The 24,580-nt window shown below is 35.7% G+C and overlaps 1 protein-coding gene across 7 annotated transcripts in view; it reads right to left on the reverse strand.

Moving 5' to 3' along the window:
- The window catches only part of LOC114648588 (nesprin-1-like), a 360,492-nt gene that overhangs the window by 171,398 nt on the left and 164,514 nt on the right, over nucleotides 1-24,580 (reverse strand). For 6 of the 7 annotated variants that reach the window (XM_051924543.1, XM_051924539.1, XM_051924538.1 and 3 more), the window contains 18 exons: nucleotides 23,636-23,779; nucleotides 20,528-20,683; nucleotides 19,978-20,142; nucleotides 18,847-19,019; nucleotides 17,740-17,893; nucleotides 14,879-15,022; nucleotides 13,862-14,026; nucleotides 10,663-10,980; nucleotides 10,309-10,464; nucleotides 9,277-9,447; nucleotides 7,635-7,961; nucleotides 6,656-6,808; nucleotides 5,754-5,921; nucleotides 5,405-5,581; nucleotides 3,461-3,607; nucleotides 3,016-3,141; nucleotides 1,374-1,550; nucleotides 1,011-1,276 (listed from right to left, as the gene is read on the reverse strand). In XM_051924543.1, coding sequence (XP_051780503.1) covers nucleotides 1,011-1,276; nucleotides 1,374-1,550; nucleotides 3,016-3,141; nucleotides 3,461-3,607; nucleotides 5,405-5,581; nucleotides 5,754-5,921; nucleotides 6,656-6,808; nucleotides 7,635-7,961; nucleotides 9,277-9,447; nucleotides 10,309-10,464; nucleotides 10,663-10,980; nucleotides 13,862-14,026; nucleotides 14,879-15,022; nucleotides 17,740-17,893; nucleotides 18,847-19,019; nucleotides 19,978-20,142; nucleotides 20,528-20,683; nucleotides 23,636-23,779 — 3,287 coding nt within the window. The remainder of the gene's footprint in view (nucleotides 1-1,010; nucleotides 1,277-1,373; nucleotides 1,551-3,015; nucleotides 3,142-3,460; nucleotides 3,608-5,404; nucleotides 5,582-5,753; nucleotides 5,922-6,655; nucleotides 6,809-7,634; nucleotides 7,962-9,276; nucleotides 9,448-10,308; nucleotides 10,465-10,662; nucleotides 10,981-13,861; nucleotides 14,027-14,878; nucleotides 15,023-17,739; nucleotides 17,894-18,846; nucleotides 19,020-19,977; nucleotides 20,143-20,527; nucleotides 20,684-23,635; nucleotides 23,780-24,580) is intronic. The other variant, XM_051924540.1, reaches the window with a different exon arrangement.

The raw sequence follows: 24,580 nt of genomic DNA on the forward strand, positions 1-24,580 counted from the left end.
CTACTCCTGTTTACTCTAAATTGTCAATCTCCATGTGTGAGAAGTTTTTAAATTTCTTTGGGATAAAGTCAATAAAATCAGATGTAGTTTTCCACCACTCTCCTATGATGAACTTAACTGCCTTAGCTGTTCTGTGTTTTCAAATTAATTTGTACCTGTCTGTCTTTCAGCTTTGTCCCAGTTGGTCACCCATCTCAAGTCCACAACCTGTTCCTCTGATATAATTCCTACACAATTGTTAAAGGAGGTCTTTGAAACTCTTGGGCCTTTTATTATGAGTATTAGTATTATCTCCCTTAAAACTGGTTCACTCCCAGTCTATTTTAAACATGCTGTGGTGTGTCCTCTCTTTAAAAATCTAAATCCTTGATCATACTGTACTGTTAAATTTTAGACCAATAACTCAGCTACCTTTTATGTCAAAGATCCTGGAAAATATTGTACTTTGATCTACTGCAAACATTTTTACAGGATAATTACATACATGAAATTTTTCAGTTTGGTTTTAAACAAAGCAGTTTTTGTTCTTTGGGTTAGTGGTTTAAGGAGTGAAGAGACAGGGCCTTTTTAAGGATGCAGGCAGTAAGCCTGAGTTTCATTTTCAGGGCCAAGTTTACTTTGTGTTTTGACACCTTTTTTGAGTTTTGTAATCTCACTCTTACAACAGCCATATAATGACGTATGCATATGGTCACATGAATCCAACAAGAAAATGTGGCATGCATATTCCACACAAAAACATTGCAAGTTGGATTCAAATCTAGCATCTAAATATTATGAGGTGGTGATGCTGCTGAACATACAACTGTAAGGTTCAGTTTACAATATACTTTCTATACAGCTCAAAGGGAAAGACTAAAACAATACTGTACATCTGTACACTCTCTTTCTCTAGCAGTTTAACAGCCATTTTCAGTTTCACCTAGGTTGGCCAATTTTTACAGCTCGATAACTCTCCTGACAGTGACCTTATTGTAACCCCAGGTCATTGGGTACATTGCCTTATATACCTGATTAAATTATCCCACTCTTTGGACACACTGTCAAAAAGGGCTTCTACTGCACTAATGCGGTCATGGTAGTCCCTGGATCTCTGGAGATCACACTCTCTTTGTGAGAGCAACTTATTGACTTGATTGCATAGCTCCAGCCACCAGTTGCTCAGTTGATTTATCTCCCTGTGCTCTGAAGACTCCTGTCCATTAGCCAGCCTATTCACACTTTCCGTCATCTGGGTGATAATTGCTTGCTTGGACTGTAGATTCTGGCTGAACTCCTATACAGAAAAAGTAAAATACATAGAAGAGATTTATGTACTGGGACTTCTATTCATAGGTAATCATTAGTCTGAAATAACACACTTGACTCTGTACCTGAACCTGGAGAAGCATATTGTGTGCAATTTTTAACTCCAGTTCTGCCGGTCTCCTACTCAGACTCTGAAGTTGCTGTTCCACATCTTGAAAGTGGCTGGTGAGTTCAGCTTTCTGTTGCTTAATATCTTGCCAGCCTTTTGCAAGTTCCTGAGCTCTAGCCATTCTTTCATCAACCTTAAGTTATATATAAAAAAACAGTAATAAACACTCCATTGATTTTTTTCTGTCACTGGAATATTAGACTTCCCTTGTTTTTCCAAGTCACAGATCTACAATACATAACACAAGTGAGTATCAAAAACTAAAGGCAACTAACCCTTTAATACTGGTAACTGTGAGAAAATGTACATAACAGTTATATCACTTCTATACATAGTCTCTCCATTGGCTGACACACTTCTTGTGTCCTTTCACTAACTTCTTCATTCCCTGCGACAACAAGTTTTTTGGCTGCTCCTGAATCCAGGTTTGTACTGCATCTTTAACCTCATTTTCAGAGGTGAATCTGTAACCTTGCAGAGCCTCTTTAAGTATACCAAAGATGTTATAGTCACATGATCAGGGCTGTATGGGGGAATATGGAAGACGTTCAAACTGCAGCTGCTGCTTTGCCTCCAATATTGTGGCTGCATTGTCATAGAGCAGCAAGACTGGGTTTGACAGCATTCCTCTTCTTTTGCTGCAAAATATTGGTTTCATATTCTTTGGAAGCATAGCAATGTACGTTGCACGAGACACTGATTGTCTGTATTCCTGAAAATTCACCAGAATTGGACCCTTCATGTCCTAAAAGGAGGTCATCATGATTTTCTTGATGGGAAGGCTGTCGTTTGAATTTCTTCTTCATTGGGGAACACAAGTTTTTCCATTGCAAACTCTGCTCCGCTCCAAACTCACAGATCTTCTTTGTAACGTTTCAGGAATTGGGTCACAACCTCCGCACACTGTTGCTTGTGCAGATCTGTAAGCTATTTGGGTACCCATGTTGCACAAATTTTGTGGTACCCCAAGTCATCATGCACTATGGTATGTGCAGATCCATAGATGATATCCAAATGTGTTGCAACTGTGGACAATGTAATCTGCTGGTCTTCCCTGATGAAGGCACTTGCCATGATGATGTCTGTGCAATCTTGATGGTTGACCAGATCGAGCTTCATCAGTTACACTTGTTCTTTCCACTTTAAACCTTTCTACTCATTCAAAATCTTTTAATTGAGAAATACTGTTTTCACTTCCGTACTGAGCCAAAAGTCTTTTGTGAATTTCAACAGGTTTCACTCTCTCTGCTCTAAACAATCTCACTAATGTGATACCTAGACTAACAGCAGAACACTGCGCTGTGCATGTTGGAACTACCCATAAGCTATCACGTACATGTATTGTGTCAGCTCCTATCCATTGTGGTTATTACATAATTTTCAAATTACCTTTACTTTTTGATTTAAATTTGATTTAATTTACCCTCGTTCATTTTCTTAGAATTATATTTGAATACAACATGTAAAAAATGTAGTAAAAAATACAAAACTGATTAAACGTTAATCGGATAATTCTATTATTTCTTCAATAACATGTTATATACAGAAAGAAACTGTAAAAGGTCACAAAAAACAACATATTTTTTACATTAAATTACCATTTGTTTAATCTGCTGAATGTCTGCTGCTGTCCTTCTCACATCTTCATCTGACAGGTCACACATCGAGCAAACCAGGTCCAGGTAAGTACTGGCTTGTTCTTGCAGTGCTCGGTAATGTTTCACCTGAAAGATGTAAAGCCACTTTGAAAATTCACAAAATTACAATATCTTATTTAAATTGTTAAGAGTCTAACTAAAGACAAAAATTACTGAAATGAATATACTGTATGCTACCTCTTATGACATCTGGCCAACTTATAAAAAAAGCACGAGTGTGATTTTAGAGACTATAATAATACAAACAGAATCTTCAGTGCAACTTGTATCCTGCCTGTTTTTTTAAACATTTTGTAAAATGTCTCAGTTATTAATTCAAACTGAAGTCCCATTTGATATTTTAAATGATGCTTGGTTATCATAATTTTATGCTGAAACATTATACCTGTTTCCATGCATCTTGAAGGCAAAATGGTGCTTGAGTGTGGAGCAGAAGCTCCTGACGTACTGTAGATAGCCAAATTTGGCACTGTTGTAATGTATCCTGATGGCTAACATGTTTCTGAAGTTCCTTGTCGAGTCCCTGGTATATCTACAAAAAACAAATTACCCAGTAATAGATACACACACTTGCAATATACCGTATGTTATAAAGCAACAAGACTAAAAAGGTCAGTTTACTGTGCTTTTCTATTGAGCAAATTTTAGAAGAAGGAAAAAATGCATTATATATTTTTTATATATTACTTAGTGTACTCCATGAAGTTTGTAGTGATGGCAGAGAAAAATTTTAGTCTTATGTTTTCATGCAGAAAGAAAGAAAACAGTTTGATACAATGGAACATAATGGACATCTGTTCTGTCCAATGGTAAACAATGTGAAAAATGGTCTAAAGTGAAATATTCCTTTAAATAATTTTCCAATACATTAATAGTTTTATTGTTATTTTGTGATACTTTCACACCATGATTTCATCTCATGATCTGGACAGCGGACACTGACATTTTGTGTTCTTTTTTATGCATAGGTTGTTTCCAGTGACAGTGCCTGTTGCCAGTCACACTACATATTATGCTGTTTCCCTGTGCCTATATAAAATGGAGGTGTGCTACTCTTAGTGTCCAAGTTTCTGGATATCATCTTGGTGATGTATGTAGTTGTTTAAAAATATTTTACAGAGCGTTAATATTTTTGCACTGTTATTCCTACAAGGATTCTTCACATTTTGGTTTTGTCAGTTTTAGTTAAATCCTTACTCTTGGCTTTTGATGCTTTGGATAAGTTAAACTTCGCTTTTATTGCCTTCTCATGTCGAGCAGAACAACCAGGTTGTTTAATTTTTTTACACACACATCCTCTCATTTCATCATCTGAAACCACTCTTTCTAATGATATGTTTCCTTAACCTGACTAGTCCAATAAAGAAGTATGGAAAGCAGACTTCTGCTGACACCAATGTTGCAAAGCAGGAACCAAGCATGGACAGGTGAACTGGCAACATTGAGTAAGCCTGTACATGTGAGTGTGATGTGTATGGGAGGGTGGCTGGACAAAGACAATTCATGTCTTACACATGATGCTGATATGATAGGCTCCAGATCCACAGGGCTCTGATTTTGGATTAAGTGGCTTCAGAAAATAAAATAATGGAGGGATGTGTTACACTTGACTGAGGGCAATTACTATTTGTATCTGTATCTGTATCTGTATCTGCTGACTGCTTGTTATTGATCTGTTTCTAATTAGCACACATCTAAAAGTAATATTTTTATTTTACAAAATAATTATCTGGCCAGACATTTTTCCTTTATTCAGCTTTTCTGTATTATAAAACCTGGTAAACCTCTGCTAAAAATGAAGTTTTATAAATTACACCAAAAAAGTTGTGTGAACATTAATTTATATGTATTATGAGACAGAGAACAGTGAAAAATAATTAATTTCTTTCTGTTTGCTATATACTTTGATATGCTTAAATATTAATACTTCCTGAAACTTTGTCTATCACTCTTGGACTGTATCCTGCTTTATACTGTAACAGTGCTTGATTTATATAGTTGACTTGACGCCTGCTGTTAAAATCTGTCAGGTATACTACCGAGTTGTTGCTGATATCAATCATTGCTTGATTTCCCATTTCCTTTGCTTATATTGTACTGTTTAGTTGTACATGAGATATTCTGTTACAGGCCTGTTTACCCTTTAAAGCACCTGGCTGCGTATGGCTGTATAAAAAAGATTGATAATATTCAGTCTATGTTCTTGTGTATCTATTCAACTTATAATTATCTCACATGTCAGATGTTCTTAGATTAAAAAACACCATAATTCTGTTAATAGGTGGAATGACAGAGCGCAACTGCCTTGATATTCAAGTCCTTCACTTACACGCTGAGCAGTGCTACAGATGGCAGAGTAGCTGTCTCTTGTTCCTTGCTGGTGGGCTTGAATCTGCTGTTTAATTTTTCCTTGGAGATGATCAGCACAGCTGCCAATAATGTAGTCACCTTTGTCCTTAAGTTTTATTAATCTGTCTTCAAAGCTGGCAATCTCTTCCATAATAGCCTATAAAATAATAGTTATGCATAATCCAGTCATCAATCTACATTCCAAACTTACTGCTTTTTTATACACTAATATTTCTCAACAATTTAAAATGTAAAAGCAACTGTTAAAAATGTAATATACTATAACATTTTGTTTGGAAAAACAATGACATAAAAACCCCTTCACTTACTTTGTGTCTTGCTAGATGCTGTGTAGCCATTTCCAGGCTGTTGCTTTGCATTGAATCTGAAGCAACCAACCTGCTAGACATTTGAAGCAACCACTTCTCTATGTCCTGCAGGTCACTGTTGTATAGTTCATGTTCAGCCACTCTGGTAACAAGATTCTGTACATGGTTCTGTAATAATAAAAACATGCCAGGTTATATAAAGAAGATTAACAATGACTTTGTTGTTCTCTCCAACATAATTCTTAATATTTTTAGATGTTAATATTTGTAGATTCTGTATCCTCAATTTCAAGAATCATTTATCATGCAGACAACTGTAGTCACTACAAGTTACTGAAAATATTTTAAAAGTGCAAGGGTTCTCACACACTTCAGTGCAACAACAAGTTCAAGAAAAAAAACAATAACACTATTGCTACATGCTAATCTTCCAATGTATCATTGTAACTTGCAATAAATGAGCTTTAAATTATACTAAAAGTGCTTCACTTTGGCATTTCTCTTTTTAATGAGCCTTATTTTAAAAAAATTTCCCCAAAAGTAGGAGTGTCACCACGGGTGGGCGCTGAAAGGCAAAAATCAGTAAAAATAAAGTTTTAGCTTATGTTTATGCCCTCCCTACATATCCAAATGACTACCCTAGGATGATATCCTAGTACTGTCACTGTTTAAAAGAATCTTGAAAAAACAAATAAATCAAGTTGGTCAGAATATCTCTGCTTTGTAAAACACAGCTTTTCCCACCAAAATCTGTGAATGAGGCTAATAAAGCTATGTATCTTTGGTACAAAATTCCCTCTAACCCTAAAGATGAATAAGCACATTAACAAAAGAGATGTCTACTTGAAAGATAAGTTATGAGTTGACACCTGGCTTCATCCATAAAAACATCTTGCTCTTACTCTGACAATGTTGCAAAGATCTTGATACTCTTCCTGAAGTTTTTTCATGTTTTCACTAACTGTGGCATCACGCACAGTGTCAAGCAAGGCCTCTCCCTTCTCAATTACAGACTTCACAGATGATTCATGGGACAGGACAGTCTGTTGAATTCCCTGAAGAAAAAAATGCTGTGATTTGCATGTGTTGTAAATGAAAGCATCTTATAAGAAAGACAGCACTTAAACAGAGTAGAGGCAACATTACAGGGCAACAATCACATTTTTCTATCTTTTAATAATGTATACTTTTTCATGTAGGCATTTTTTAAAAACGTCACCACGTTGATTCTTAGAATCTGAATTCTTTCTCCATCTCTAAACTGCACCAATGATGATACTGGTCACCTAATTTCTGAACAACTTATACAAAAACAGCATTGTGTGACAGCACAATTTTTTCAAGGCTCCCAATTGAAACAGTACTTTTCGGTAGTAAAAGATGGAAACGTGTGATTGTTTCTCTTTATTGAATAAATATGTACATCCATTTTTAAAACGTATTAGTAAATAAACATTAAAAATGCTTGCATTATATGCTAATGCAGGACATCAATGTTCCCAAAGTTAGCTCTTATCTTGTGCCCACAGCTCTGAAATGTATAGGTAAGTTTGAAAATGGATGGACAGAATTTGCATGTCACCTGTTTGGCAATTCTTAGCTGTGCTGCCTCACAAATTCAACGTTCTGGGTTTGAATCCCAAAAAAGTCAAACATTAACCAGTCTGTTACTTAACAACTATCTAGGGTGCTTTAAAAATGACAGCAAACTTAGAGAAGACCTCCCAAGCAAACTACTTTGAAGGTAAATGGGATGGTATATTTAAAACAAAAAAACTGTTATTGCTATGTCCCTGTTACTGTTTTTTTAATTTATCCCATGTACTCTAAATTTCAGGCGTTCAACTACATGACTTACACATTTTAATAAGTTGTTATTACCTTATATTTAGCTAGCTGAGCCTTCTTTTCATAAAGTTCAGCCTTGGGCTCCATAGGGGAGTTAAGCATTGTCCGAGTTTCCAGTAGCCACTGAGCCTGTATCTTGTACCTGTCCAAAAACTCTTTGGAAAGGTGCATGCACTTCTCCAACATGCTAGACTCAGTCCGAATACCTCCCATTAACTCATCTAGCTGACCAAGATGAGCATCCACTTCTTGACGCAGTTCATCAGCCTCTGCTTGCTCTAAGTAGGTCATGGCATTTTCTGCCTTCTCTCGTGTAGCTTTCAAGAATCCATGCCCCACTTCCATATCACTCTGTAAAGACTACATAACAAAATACACTATTTACAAATACCCATCAATTCATCAGATATTTTTTATAGTAGCTTTATCTTGTTGAAGAATGACAGGAGGCTAGTGTCAATCCTGACAGCTTTGGGCAAAAGCCAGAAATCACCTCTGGATGGAGCATCAGTAACACTTACTTATAATGCTTATGTACATACAAATTATGACAAAACTTTCTCTAACAAAGAAGCATTTAAGTCATATTTCTAATTCTATTTGAATGTTTAAACAAAACAAAATTCACAAAAAAAATCAAGAAATGTGACTATATTTGAACTATAAAGTAAAAAATCAATGCTTGAATATTGATGGATGAATAAATGGATACTTTAACAAACCTCATGTTCCTGAACAGATGTAGACAACAAGTGGGATTTTATGCAGGTGGCTTTTAATGTTACAGCTACAGTACTGGTAACATAAGTGTTCAGTATTTTTATATGGAAAGCATTTCCTGACTGTCCTGTACATTTTTTAAAACATTCAGAGTACTCACAATATTGGATGTGCCTCTTATATAAAGTAGTAATTAAACTAGGCTCATCATGCAGACAATACACCAATTATGACACATGGACTTCCTCATTAGTTTGATGTGCCTCTTATATAAAGTAGTAATTAAACTTGGCTCATCATGCAGACAATACACCAATTATGACACATGGACTTCCTCATTAGTTTGCCCACTGTGGCAGACGACCAGGGATCCTGCCCCACCGGCACACCTGAAAGAAGGACAGACCAGGACAGGGGCACTATCTTTCCCTGGGTACAAGAGGGCAGCTGTCCTGGATTCCATCAGGGCCATGGAAATGCAGCTGGGAAGCTCAACCCTGTAGGGATCCATGGCCACCACCAGGGGGCACCTGGACAGTCCTAGAGCCCTGGAGGACAGCACTTTCGCCACAGCAGGAAGTGCTGCCGAACCAGGACCTGTGTACGCCGGAGTGCTTCCGGGTGCAAGGGCAGCACTTACACCACACTAGGAAGTGCTGCCGGAAGATCATCACCGAGCACCTGGAGCACAGGATAAAAGGGGCCGCCTCACTCCATTCAAGGAGCTGGAGTCGGGAGGAGGAAGACGGAGCTTGTGAGACAGGAGTGGAGGCAGCTGAAGAGAGGAAAGGACTGAGTTTAGTGTGGGGTTTTGAGCACTGTCATTGTGTTGTGTGTTGTGTGGCAAAATAAACTGTGTGTGGTAGACATATGGTCTGTCTGTTACCGGGCTATCTTTTACACCACCAAAAACTCAACAGAAAAAATGACAAAAAGCAAGCATTAAATATTTTACCTCCAATTTTTTCATTTTGTTTTCCATTGCAATAAGATCAACAACATCAATACTGACAGCCACATTCTTAAAATTTTTCTGTGCTTCCCCAAGCCAGTCTGTATAGGAACTGAAGGCTATTTGAGCTTCCTCAATACTTCGAATTTCTTCCTCAAGCTGCTTTATTGTTTCCTATGTAAAAAAAAAAATGTAATTTTTAAAACACACCTTATAGCAAATAACTTTACATAAAAAAACAAGCTCACGAGTCACACATACAACAGATAAACAATAATCTATGATATGAAAACTATTATAACATGCTCATCTTGCTTTCTAATTTTAATTTCAACATAAACTAGAATTATTTAAATACCATGCCATGCTAACAGTCATAATTATGTTGTTGTAGCTCCCAAATAATGTATCCAAACCAGGATGTATGAAAAATATACTGCATAGCCCATTAAATTAATTTTTATGGCTATGATCAATATGGATTTTACCTGAAGCACAACTTGGGGCTAAACATTACTATACTGAAGCTACTGTTGAGTGATCAACAATGAATGCTTAGTCCTTACATAACTTAAGATACATTAGCTGAAGACTGACAGATATATAGGACTGACAGGTATACATAAAAGCTAAAATACACACTAGATAGCTAGTTTTCTGATCCCAATTCTCTACCTTCAGCTATACTGTTGATAATACTGTGTTTTTGCCACTGTAGAAACTGATTTGCTACAGTTCTAACAAAACCAAAAAAAAGGCTCGACCCAAATAATAAATGCAGTAAAATTAAATCAAAATTAACTGAGACAATGTGTCAGAATATTCATCAATGAAAGGGATTTACACAAACTCAGCTAGTGTGCTACTCCACTACAGTGCACTTTTGTATAAAAATGAAATGACTAGAATAGCTGTAATCAAAGCGGGGTTTATTCCAATCAGTAACTGAAATACCTTAATCATTTACTGCACTGACTGGTACTCTACAGTATATAGTATATCCTTCTTTTAGATAAAAGCTGGGTGAATATTTACCATCAAATGGAGCAACACAGTCTGATATCTGGAAGTGAGTTGTGTTGCCCGATTGCTGATTCTGCTGCTAATGTGGGTCTCTTCTAGAACTTGTTGTGCCAAGGCACTTGCACCTTCCACCTCCTCTTTGTACATGAGTGTTTCTTCATACCAGCCCTGTAGATAACAAAAGGTTTGGAAGCAGATAATTAAACATACTATTAAACATCAAAGAAAACCCCACAGAGAAACTGTGAAAATGTTTCAGCTTCACATAGACAGGGACTAAGTCTAACCACACTTTCAGTACGATAACAAGTGGTCACAGCACAATCCATGCCATTACATTTACTTTATAATGTCACATTAGCTAACCTTTAGTATTTGCAGCTGAGCCTCCTTTGTGGCCCTATCAGAACGTCGTCCAGTCCGAATAGTAGCTTTAGTCTCAATGTTTCTAAGCCATTCATCAAGATGTTGAAACTTCTGTTCCATTTGTCGGAGTCTCGTAAGAGTTGTGTTAAGATGTGCTCTACTCTCTGCGAGTCTTGCCTGGTACATATCCCATTCTTGCTCTACAGTCTCCAGTGCTCGATCTTCTATCTGTGGAATGCCCCGTGGAATAACCTTTTCTCGATTAGCAAGAGCAATGTTTAAAAGGGCCTGTCCCTCTGTACATTGTATCTGGAGGTCCTATGAGAGACAGATGAGCACAAACATTGACAATTTAAGTTGTTGTTCTTTAAATATTTGTTTCCTTTAAGATGGGTTCAGATGCATAGCTCTGAAGAGAGCTGCATAAATGGACTTGCCTTATATGGTTAACTAAGCAGACTCATACTAAGTGATAAGGTAAGGTAAGTAAATCATAACATTTTACAGTATTTTTATACAATATAAACAAAATCAACTGCAAAATGAAAAGACCAATGTGTGAAAATCTGTTCCAAATTCAGTTTTATAGTTGTGAAGGACACGTTATTTCTTTGGAATAATTCAAGTTATTTTTGAATGAAAGAACAATATAGTTCAACTGCAACTCTAAGAAAAACATGAGTTAAGCATGAGTTGTATTATTGTGCTATACATACGGACAGCCATATTTATAAGTAGAATCAAAGTCAAAATTAAGATAAAATGTGTTACACACTATGACAATGTCCTAGTTTGTAGTGTCATCAAGTACTTGGAAACGTCACGTTTTGAATTTAATGCTTTAATCACTGTGGCATGAACATAAAAATGAAGAGAAATGTTCAACCTAAATATCCATCCATCCATTATCCAACCCACTATATCCTAACTACAGGGTCACGGGGGTCTGCTGGAGACAATCCCACCCAACTCAGGGCGCAAGGCAGGAAGAAACCCCGGGCAGGGTGCCAGCCCACCGCAGGGCACACACACCAAGCACACACACACACACTAGGGACAATTTAGGATTGCCAATGCACCTAAACTGCATGTCTTTGGACTGTGGGAGGAAACCCACGCAGACATGGGGAGAACATGCAAGCTCTAAGCAGGGAGAACCTGGGAAGTGAACCCAGGTCTCCTTACTGCGAGGCAGCAGCGCTACCACTGCGCCATCGTGCCGCCCTCAACCTAAATATGGGCAAACAATTTGATATTCTAACCTCTACAGCAGACATCTGCTTTCTATGCGACTTGATAGGTTTACAATTTGGTATGTCTTAACATGAAAGAAATGCATTTTGTTAAGCAAGTAACAATTAAAAGCATGGATTCTACATTCTTACAGATAGCATAACACAAACATTAACACCATGGTATAGATTCCAATATATCTATATAGAGTAATCAAAAATAAACCTGTTATATTTCCTCTGTGTTTCAAAGATGCATTAAAATAAAAAATATTACAATGCTCTACTATATTTTTCCCTGACTGTCTGTCCATCTATAGGACCGATCTATTTTTTGAATATAAACCAATCACATTATTTTGTTAAAAATGCAGAACAACACACAAGTGTTTTGAGTCTACAAATGGGAATTGCATTTTGACAGAAATTATTTATTTATATATTTATATGTATATATATATATATGTATATATATATATATATATATATATATATATATATATATATATATATATATATATATATATATATATATATATATATATATATACAGTGGAACCTCGGTTCACGTCATTAATTCATTCAAAAACTCTGGTCGTAACCCGATTTGGTTGTGAACCGAAGCAATTTCCCCCATAGAATTGTATGTAAATACAATTAATCCGTTCCAGACCATACGAGCTGTATGTAAATATACATTTTTTTTTAAGTTTTTAAGCACAAATATAGTTAACTAAACCATAGAATGCACAGCGTAATAGTAAACTAAATGTAAAAACATTGAATAACACTGAGAAAACCTTGAACAACAGAGAAAACTAACATTGCTATATCGCTACCAACCACTGGATAAAAACACTTTTTTTTTTAATGAGTTTTAAGCACAGGGAAAAAATGAACATTTGAAAAAATCATTAATTTAACAAACCACCAAGAAAAGCAACATTGCAACAATTCACGCTACGAACCGATCTCTGTAAACAGAAGTGAAAACAAACACAAGCCCAGTGCATTCTTCAACTGCCTTCCTACCTTATGCGTCCAGCTCTCTCTCTCGCGCTGCCTGTGTGTCTCTCTCTCTCGCGCGCTTGTGTGTGTGTGTGTGTGTGTCTCTCTCGCGCGCTTGTGTGTGTGTGTTTTTCTCTCTCGCGCGCCTGTGTGTCTCTCTCTCTCTCGCGCGCCTGTGTGTGTGTCTCTCTCTCTCTCGCGTACCTGTGTGTGTGTGTGTCTCTCTCGTGCGTGCCTGTGTGTGTGTCTCTCTCGCGCGTGCCTGTGTGTGTGTGTGTGTGTGTGTCTCTCTCTCTCATGTGTCTCTCGTGTGTGTGGCACTCTCTCACTCTTTCTCTCTTGCTCGCTGCACAGGAAATGCACAGGGAGAGACTGAACACGTACAAACCGAAAGGGAAACTGGCTTGTTCGTATACCGAGTGTGTGGTCGTGAACAGATGAAAAAGTTTGGCAAACTTTTTGGGCGTAAACCGATTTGTACGTATTCCGAGACGTCCGTGAACCGGCATTCCACTGTATGTATATATATATATATATATATATATATATATATATATATATATATATATATATATATATACACACACACTGTATATATTATTTTGTATTCATTCTAGTCAAGCATCTGGATGACCAAAGGTGGATAAGTTAGTCAACGTTAATAGATAGATAGATAGATAGATAGATAGATAGATAGATAGATAGATAGATAGATAGATAGATAGATAGATAGATAGATAGATAGATAGATAGATAGATAGATAGATAGATAGATAGATAGATTTGATGCATTTTACCTCAACAGTCTTCCAATGACTAACCTATAGTATCTTTACATTTTCAAGTGACTGTAACTAATATAGCATAATTAAGGAAATGATACTGGTAGAGTAATACCTAAAATAGTAATTCCTATTCCAAACTTTCAGCATATGGTAGCTGTTTTAGAAGGATTTTACCTGCAGCTCTCTCAGTGTATTTTCTAAAGTCTCCACATCCCCTTCAGCATGTGAAAAGCAGCTCAGTTTCTCTTGTTCTTGTTCTAGCCAGTCCTCAAACATTCGAAGACCTCTTTGGTATTCCTGGTGAGCCAAGACTAGCTCTTCAGCTTTTGTTACTGATGTCTAAAAATGCAATCCAGTAAAGGTCAAAATTTAAATTCTTAACATGACCTGAAATTTCACAGTGTTATTTAAAAATTAGCAAATTACATGAAATATGGTTGAAAAAAACTATACATCTTAATATAACATTTCATAAACACAGATGCAGCCAGTTTGACTACCTGGCACCATGCTGCAGTGTGTATAGATAAACATAATGAATTCATTTAATACATTAAGCTGGACAAACATTTCGTCACAGTATAATTAAAAAATGAAAAACTTCTAACAACGGCTATTGGCAATTAGCTGGAATGCAATTTAAGCATAAAACACCTTCGTGGTTGGCATTCTCATGTCACACAAATTGTCATTTTGCTTTTATAACACAACACCTTAACATGATGTGAACACTAATTATCCATTCAATTTCAGGAATAAAGGGATTTTTGTATTCACATTCATAACATTAAACCATGGGTTCTGTTTTAAGTAAAAACAAGGCAACAGGAATTTTTATAACTTATATAACTTTAAGCTTTTCATTTCTTTTCAGAAGACTTCACAGCACATCTGCAAGAGTCAACTTGGATCTCCAGATTAATTCCCTTGATTAAGACAATGGATAAAATGAAAATCTGCCATAAATGAGATGCCCAAGATTGCATTTGCCTATATGAGAATCAGATAAATATAAATTTACAGTCTGATATTTCATTATGTAGTAATATAAATAAAAATTGGCAGCTGCTTTGCAGTACCACTGATCTTCGCATCTGAGATCCAACTATATGAGTCTGTTAATAAATATCAGCCTCTATTAGTAAATTAAAAAAAAAAAAAACCTAACAAAATCATCATTATTCTTTGCACCTTCGCCTTTTCCTTGAGACTGGAATAGCGCTCTTGAAGCTCTTGGATCTCCAGCTGGGTCACATAATGTTCTGCCATACCAGAGCCTTTCACAGTAATGGTCTCCAACAGACTTTTGTGGCTTAATACTTCCTCATGAAGCAACTATGAAAGAAATTAAAAATATTTGGTTATTAACTTAATACTTTCAGTTTTGACTCTTTTTGTTGCATAATTTAATTGAAACCATTCAACAGTTACCAAAAGACATCTCTATGCTTTCTATGAAGGCAGCTCAACACTTTCTGAATTCAGAAGACATCATAGACATGATTTTTCCTCCATTTACGAACACTACAGTAATTTTCAAAGCATTGGAAAAAAACAAATGTTTTATTCTAATTGCTACTATAGCATCTCTCTTAAAATATAGGTGACCACTGATGGGTATCTGCATGTCCATCAAAAAGAAGAAAGTTCATTAGGATGTGAGGTTTGGAAACCTTACATCATTAATGAAGTACATACAGTACATGCAATACGAAATGTTTTAGTTGAAAAGTGGGTATTTTGGTGTGTATTAAAAGAACAGTGACAAACTGTATTAAATATATTGTAAAGTTAAATGGTTTTCTTTTGTTATCCAAAAAACGGGATAATAAAGAAAACTGGCAGAACAATATGAAAAGCAATAGACATATGACAATCCCCACAAAATGTCAATGCTAATATACTGCTAATATATAAATAATATCATTCAGTTTCTCTACATTGGTACTCCATCCCTCAGCACAAATTTTAAATGATGATCACTCTATAACAAATATTGTATGTTAAAGGATAACTCTGTGAATTTTTCACAATCCTGGTACTGTATATGGTAACTTGTCACATGAAGTTGTGTTCTAAAGTGAAGCATTTTTTACAAAATTTAAAAAATACCTAGCCTGCTGTTGCATGTTATAATGGATGTGAATGAAGCCTGGGTAACAACGTGAAAGCAAAAGCCTCAAAATTTACCAAAAAATTCCATTTTAAAAAAAAAGGCAGTTCCCTTAATGACCCTGAGCGAATACTATGTAAATATGACTAGTGCTTGAATTACATTTTGTGCATTTCAAGCCCAGATAATAACCTTTTTCATTCTTAGGTTAGAAGAGACTTGTTTCTAAATAAATGCAAATAGCATGACTCTCTGTTTTTTCTATTACCCCTGTGGTGTTCTGTCTTTTGTAAAACAAATGCACTTGACTGTGTAAGTTAATAGAAAACAGGTAAACTAAATTCTTCAGGCTATACATAATACATTACTAAAGCAGTTTATTTTTAAAATAATCTACTTTTAAAGTTTTTTTTGAATGTACAAAGAAGTAAATCTCAATTTAATATCTCTCTATTATAAAAAAATATCTTGGGACAAGAAGATAAGACTTTTTTTTCTGGCAACGAGACGTGATCTTTTGAAGAGAGACAGAGAGACACTTTCACATCCCATGAGATGGTCAAGTCACGTCATACTTACAACCTTTGGAAGCAAGTGACGTGAGACAGTGACTTTTGCAAGTCACACACCACTTACAACCATTTTCAAACAAGACCATGGTCATCTAACCTCTCAGTTGTTGGAATGCTTTTGGCAGACACACTTCTTGTGCTCTCAGCTCTTAAAAATTTTATACGTTCTAGATGACACGTCAACGACTAAGCGAAGAAGAAAGAACAGGGCATCGAAAGGAGACCCAAAAGTGTTGGAGAGAAAAGAATGCAAAAACAAAAGCAAAAAGAACAAAAATAATCTATGTGCAAATTCTGAAAATAAGGAAAGTAATAATCAGACCGTCCCGCAAAGACTTTGTGCCAAGAGATTTAACCAGTGGAACGTCGTAAAGAATTCAAAAACGTTGGCATGATACACATGCAGAGAAGGTTAGAGATAGGAAAATTAGCAAGTCTCAAAAAAATAGTGAAGATCGCATTAGCGCAAACAAACATAAAATATTACTAGGTGAAATAATGGAACAGCGAAAAAAGATCGAGTAGTGTTTGAGGATGTCTGGGGAGAAGAGTGACAAGGCAGTGAGACAAAAGGACAGCTGCTGTACAGGCTTTTAAATATTCGAAGTGCCAAACGAGATGCAGATCACGCAGAACAGCAGCAGCAGCAAGCCAGCAGCTGATCGAGCAAAGATAAGGTAAAAAAACCGATTTCTTTCCCATTGTATCACTGTTTAAGAGGGGTTTTGAAGGAGCGGCCGCGTCAGCTGCATTCAGCCCCCCCCCCCCCCTTCACAACAGCGCGTAGCACAGGTGAGGCGGGGGATGTTGGCAAGCGAAGTGAGCAGGGGACGTAGTAAATTTAAAAATACTTGTTTTTACTTATGCTAACATGCCATTTTTTACAATGAAAAATTCTGACAGGAGTTCACAACTTCACACTTTCAGTTTTCCTAAGCAAACCTTTCAGAGCTCAGTGGGTTGTAAGAGGTTCTGAGCATGACACAATCATAGAAGGAATAAGGAGGAGGCATAAGACTATACTGCATTTTTAATTAGCTCTAAAGACTTACAAGCAATACACATGTAAAGACAAATTAGTCATGGGTGTTTGCCGAGCGAAAAAACAATAAATGAAAAAAATTCAAATATTGGGATCATCAAATGAATTTTAATTTTCCAAGCTTATAGCATTGTATTTGCAATTGTATATTTGAAGATTGAACATAATTTATGCATCCACTGAATTTGTGAATAAAAATAACCAGACCTTTCTACAGTAGTGTTATTTAATACTTGTGACTTAAGTGATTCCACTTTCTATTTGGGGATTTACATTAATGATATGTACATTTTGTAGTTGTATGTGTGACAAAGTACAAACCAACCTTGGCTTTCCCTAAATTCGTCGTTTTATCTCTCATTTCTGGATACTGCTTTTCTGAGCTGTTCAGATTCTCTTCCACTTTGTCCATCCAGCTGACAAACTGACGAACATCATCTTGATAACTTGTCCATTGGGAGAGGGAAGCTTCCAGCTGACTATAAAAAAGAAACTCAATCTTAGTAACAAATTGAGGATGATCGGTTTACACTTTGGGAACAATGCTTTTCACATAAAAGTGTAACAACCAAGTGATATTCACTAAAGAAATAGGCTCACAAAAGATTAAGTACAGACTCAGAACTCATGGGTGCCAGAAACTGAACAGTCAGGTTAACAAAATCAAACGAAGTTAGTCAACTAGGCAATGTGAATATTTACTAACTGATAGAGAGCATACTCTATGCTTTATAAGTATGAGTTATAGTCCTCATATTAATTGTAAAAGAACCTAGTAGTAGTGGAAAAGTAGTACTGTGATGATTACAGAATACAGTGAAATTCTTACTTGCATATCCAACCAAATATGCAACATGTCACCACTTACAGGCAAGTAAACTTTTGCCATACACTTGCTTTAGGTCCCTTAGCACTGTCACTTTTACTATTTAAAAAGAAATGCTCCAAGTCGGATATTATGGAGGCTGCATTTATTCCTCTCTACTTTGGGGTAAGCAAGAATAATAAAACAATATGTACTACATTTGCATAACCTTTCTGCCCTGACAGGAATATTTTGTTTTATGTGGTTTATTAGATGCTTATAAATTTAATAGACTGGTGACACTAATTATGAAAATGTGGGAAAAAGCCCCAGATGAGATGTATGTTTAAAATAAAATTCACTACAAATGATTCAATCAGACACACACTACTTTATATATTACCCCTGCTACAGTGAAACACAATGCCATAGCACTTTATAACTGGAGAGCTATAGGAGAATTGTTTACATGACTTTTCTGCAAATGTTGGGACACAAGAACGACTAAGCAGTCACAAACTGAGTCCTAAAGAAGGATTAAACTAGCAAGTTTAGCCTAAAGGCACAGTGCTTTAGACCTGCCTACTGTTCCAACTATAATTTTCAGTTAACATATTTGAATATTACCTTTTGCACTGTATACAAGCTGAAAGAAGAGAGTCCCAAGAATCTTTAAGATCTTGAATTTGTTTTCGAACAACAGGAACTCCTTCAGCGGACGTGTTTCGTTGTACTGACTCTCCCCGTGTTAATAACATCTTTAACTGAATCTCTTTCTCTTGTCTAGCTGCAAGAAGTGCCTAAAAACAATGGAAAAAACATACAGCAGAAAATGTTTAATTAATCAGCTTTTATTCTGAAATAAAATACAAAGAAATAAATGTAAACAGCCTACACCAAAGTTTTTATTTACACTATTAACATAACATTATTAAACCCACTGAGACAAGGCAATGACCAGTCCTGTACAGGATGCAAGTCCACTTAAGGCCAATTTAGAATCACCATTTAACCTCCCACACACATCTTTGGTGTTGTAAGAGGAAACCCTCCCAGAAGGATAACTTAAAAACCTCACACAGACAACAACCAGAAATGGTATTTGAACTAAGGAACACGGATCCATAAGCCAGCAGTGTTAATCACTGAGCCATCCAATGATGGGGTTACTTTACTTAATTACATTCATTTATTCATCCATGTTTCAATCCTTTTTAATCATTGGGATTAGAGTTTATTTAAGTAGCAATGGGAATAAACCAGAAATCATCCTGCATGGGATCCTCTGCTCCAAACAAATTCAAACTGACACTTACACTTAACCATATTCTGCTAATTCATAATTGCCAATTAATGGAACACAAACATCATTGGAATGTGAGAGGCTAGCTACAGCATCAGGTTAGAAACCCAGGCAGACATGGGGAGAGACTGGGCTAGAATTCCAAACTTGGCTTCTGAGGTTATAAGGCACCAGATGTAATCACTGAGCCACTCTGCTGATTTTAATTAGTAGTACACATATCCAAAATTTGGTTACATTAAATTATGATCACGGGGCAGGGATTTTAACAAAATACATTATTATGTTGTTCTTTGTTGGACAAAAATACCTAATGTGCCACAGCAACAATAATATACCGTAAGTGCTTCATTAACAGTTGAGATATTTTCATGTCTCTCACCGTTCACCATATTTACAGATCAAAAGTTTCTTTCAGTGTTAACAACCTGAGGAAACAAAATGTGATGCAATACCTCAAGTTTCAACATTCTGCTGTCAAGAACATTTTTGTCAGCTGTAGGGCTACAGTACGACTGCAGCATTTGATTGGCATCAGCAACCCAGTCCTGAAGTTCCTTGAGACCCTGAGAGAAAAGCTGGTGCTCCATAACTATTCTGTCAATCCGGGAAGCCTTTTCCTAAACATTTAAAACATCATAAATATATTATATAACAAGGTAAATAACTCTATGAAGCTGGTGGAATAAATAAAATTAAAAGGACAAAGTTCAACTACTAAAATTGATTCTTTTGCTAACAGTAAATAAAGACTGGGGATATAATGAGCTTTACTTTATTGAAAGGGATTCTTTTAGCAATGGCATGCAATATTATCTGTTATAAGCCATTTATTTTGAATTGTATATCTAATAGAGACAACACAGAAACAAAACTTCCAATACATTCACGTTGACCAAGTGAGATGGAGCTGCTGGTGAATTAGGCCATTAAGTGGTAAAATTTAAGAGTTTCAATGCCAGGAGATGGTCACAAGCAATGACAATGATATGACTATCAGATTACCTTAGTCAGGTTGCTTAAAGCTAGATACTGTGCAGACAACTGAGAAACTCGATGCACAAAGCCTTTGCCGGCAGCTTGTCCTTCCCACAGTTGTTGAGCTTTTTCCTTGAGCCTGTTGAGCTGAAACTCCTGACAGGCTATTTCCTCAAGGACTGACTGTAAAGCACAAGCAGGTTATAACAAAAGCAAGCAAGACAAAAGCATGCCAGCTAGCATAAATAAAAATAATCTAACAAAGCTTTCTCTTTTCATACTTACTGTAAAAGATATTTACAGTAACGAACACACTCATAAAAATTCCCAAAGATGCACATGGGCATTGTTAGAAGGAAAACAAACAATTACTCAAAAACACAAAATCATACACACTTGTACTTGCACCAACTGAAGCATTATTAGTAAGAAAACACTATAAAGCAAGTTAGACGGTGGGATTATTGTGGACTAAATAAAGACAGAAGCAATATTTAATAAAATGTTGACAAATGCAGGCAGCACAGAGAGTTAAAAGAGTTACAGAACAAAGGTGATGTTCAAAGCAATCTGTTGTTATAATGCAATACGATGAAAGATATTAATAATGGTAAAAGTGTTGATGATGAATCACCAGAACAAATTTTCATTGTTTATTTGATATTTTTTTATGATAGTATCAATCTTCTAACCCTAACGATAGGAAGTATTAACTAAACTTTAAATCAGAACTGTGGAATCAACTCTGCAAATACTGGGGTCTGCTGCTAAACCAAAAGAGAAAGTCCTATTAGAAATGATCGCTATTTACATCTGAACATTTAGCTAAAACTAAATTCCTCACTTTAACTTAAGATATAGTTTTACCCTTATGATACCAGCTGATACATTCATTTCACGGCCATAGCAGCTCTAGAGGCAACACAGAGAATCTAATCTCTGATCTTAGGGATCTCAGTTATCGGTTTTGTGCAACTATTTACTTAGAAACCAAATTGAGGTCTTCTGAGTTCTGAAGGCCAGTAATGCAGCTAGTTGAGCTGGACTCTTCCAATAACCTTCATAAAATAACTGAATTGATTTAATTCTTGTACATAACAATCTAAACACATCTGTTTTGAAGTAAATCAAAATTGCAATGACTTTCTTACTGCTTCTCTCTGTTCATATCTTCTGGTCAGTTCCTTAAAACGGTACTCTTAATCAGTAGCGTAGCTCAAGTTCGTGCCACTCGGGGCGGGGCTTCAATTTACCGCCCTCCAACATATCTGAATATGTTAACTTATTTAAATAGAAAATTAAAATGACGTATTGAGAAAAATTAAGATACATTTTGCATAGATTTATTTATATATAGAGAAACAGCAATATTTTTTTCACATATAATTATTTATAAGCATCAACTAGACAAGAATATAGTGCAGACGCACTGATAAGCCGTGTTCTGATTATTAGTTTAATATAATTACGCTGCGAAAACCAGAACCGGTGTGGTCTACAAGTGATAGGTGGGGATGAACAAGAACGCATTCGGATTGATAACGAAACGAAATTATACATTGTGAATTACTTGTTTATCTTCCTAGAAATTATTAATCGGTGTAATGCTTCTGTTTATTTTTGTTATTGCCTCATAAATTTCAACTGCTGTGTCTGATGTCGTCACCGAAGGTCCGTCTGAAAATGATTTTTGAAGCATTTGTGGATGAAAATCAGAGAATTTGACTTTTTTTTCATTCATGAGTGATATTTTTCCAAACCCTGCTGCTTACACGTGAAGTGTTCTGAGCCTTTTGGCCAATAATGCCACCCCCAAAAATGTGCCGCCCGGGGCGGAACCGCCCCCTCCACCCGCACCTAGCTACGCCACTGCTCTTAATAGCAAACTATGTTAACGGTCTAGTGTCTTTGTATTTTAATATCCCTGTTTATTGTTTTCTAGTGGTAATCCAGAACTTTTGTTTATTTGGTGCATGGTTCATTTATTTATTCATTATGGTTTATTTGGTGTGTAATAGTTTGAAATTAGTTTTATATCCTGTATTATTTATTGAGATTTTTCTGAGCTTCAATTACTGTTTTTGCCATTTTCAATATTTCAACATGGGAATGGTACTATATAAATAAAATGTATTATTGATCATTAAAAATAATAAAAAATAGGCCTATTCATCACTGGTTTATGAACATTTGCTTTGAGAATTTTGAAATTAATGCCTTCATTTCACTGTATTTTTACAGTGTGCATATTTACATGGTAGATTTCAGAATAGAGAGCATACCCTTTTAATTCTTTCATCTATTAATTATTTTTATATGTAAATAAATAATCAATATTAATGACAGGGGAGTACCTAAGAGAAACAATATTGACTGACAAGTGCCTAAGAGAAACAATATAACCTTACAATATATAGTTTTACATTTCTTGTGAAAAAATAGTGATTGTATAGTATAAGACAATATTATATGAAAGCAAATTTAAACAAGATGAAAAGTTGCTAACTACCAGTGAAAAAGACAATAATATGCAAGAAAATCTAAATAATGAACAACATTTACAGTTATGCATTTGGCTCATATGCTCGATGTGGTTTTAACATTGCAGAATGGTACAGCACAACTTATTTTTATTATTAGAACTGATTTTGTTACTAAAGTACAGTTTCTGGAAGATGTTAGATCATATGTAGAACACAAAAAGCTATGCCCTTTAGAATGCATACAGACTCAGTCATATTATCTAGGAACATTATGAGAAAGAACAGGAGAATAACAAAATGACTGGAAGACCACCATAACAAAAAAAATGATGCATTCAGTGAAAACAAAGGATAATTAACTTTTCTATTATCTGCAAGATGTAAGCTGCATTGAGTTAAATCTAGACCTTATACTGTATTAAGTCCAGTGTGTAAAGGGCACAATACTGTTCTTTAATGTCCAAGAGTTAAAGAGATGGCCATTAACTCGGAGAATGTTCTATCTTTAGCTTTTCTGAATTTAGTACTGGCACACCACAATATGGAACCTTTTGTGACTGGTACTTTGTCAAGGGTATATGAGACAAATTTCGTATTTTCTAATATTCTATTTTATAAGTCGACCTCAGACCCAAATCAGGTCTTAACATACCTGTAGTTTGCCCTGCTCCTGCCTCTTAGCAGAGAGGTTGTGAAGACGAGCACTGCTTTCCTGTATGGCCGTCTCAGTGCTGTTAAGCCACAACTGAAATGGTTCTGCACTTGCTTCAAAATCCTTCATTTGTGACTGTAAATTCTATGCAGAAAAATTAAGAAATAATGCATTTGGGTATGGCTGGCATATAGGCTAGTAAAAGCTTAAGCATTGCCAAATCATTAAATATCAATTCTGAGGATTAAACTTCTTAAACTTAGTAAATTTTAACTGGGATTTTGAAAGTGTTAATCATAAGAAAAAATCTTTAAGTGCTAATGATAAATATCAAGCTAAGAGTTCACTTATAATAAACATTATTACAAGGCCCAAAATACTTTCATAAATTAATGTTTGCACTATTTATGCAGGTCCTTAAAGGTTACATTGACCATATATTTTCCCTGAAACCAGTATCATATCAAAATTGGAAGAATGAGTCTTGATTGTTTTTAATTTCTTACTTACTCTGATATCTTGTTTTCAGGCTACTGCACTTGATATGAATTTCAAATTTACTTTCTCTGTGCTATTAAATTTGGACCACAAGTATATTCTCATTTTAACTGTAATACTTAACTATTGCGCTTTTCAAATGATTTATCTGAAAGCTCCCCATGAGAAAGTTTAGATATAATAACTATGAAAAAGTGGCTCCAAAAAAGAAGTTATTCACAATTATTGTATGACACAGGATGAATAAAGGTCTTAAAAAACTAGATTACTTAATACAAGAGCACATTCTCATAGAATGTATAAGGCAAAAAGAGTAATTTTAATTAAATGATGGTCACAAATCAACTAGTGATTAAAAGACAAGTCCTCTTCCTAAAATATGATGATAACCCATACCATAGTCCAGAGAACATATTTCATACTCCCCCTCCCCAGGACATCTAGAAC

This window comes from Erpetoichthys calabaricus, chromosome 3, assembly GCF_900747795.2.
Source record: "Erpetoichthys calabaricus chromosome 3, fErpCal1.3, whole genome shotgun sequence".
NCBI classification, from domain to species: Eukaryota; Metazoa; Chordata; class Cladistia; order Polypteriformes; family Polypteridae; genus Erpetoichthys; species Erpetoichthys calabaricus.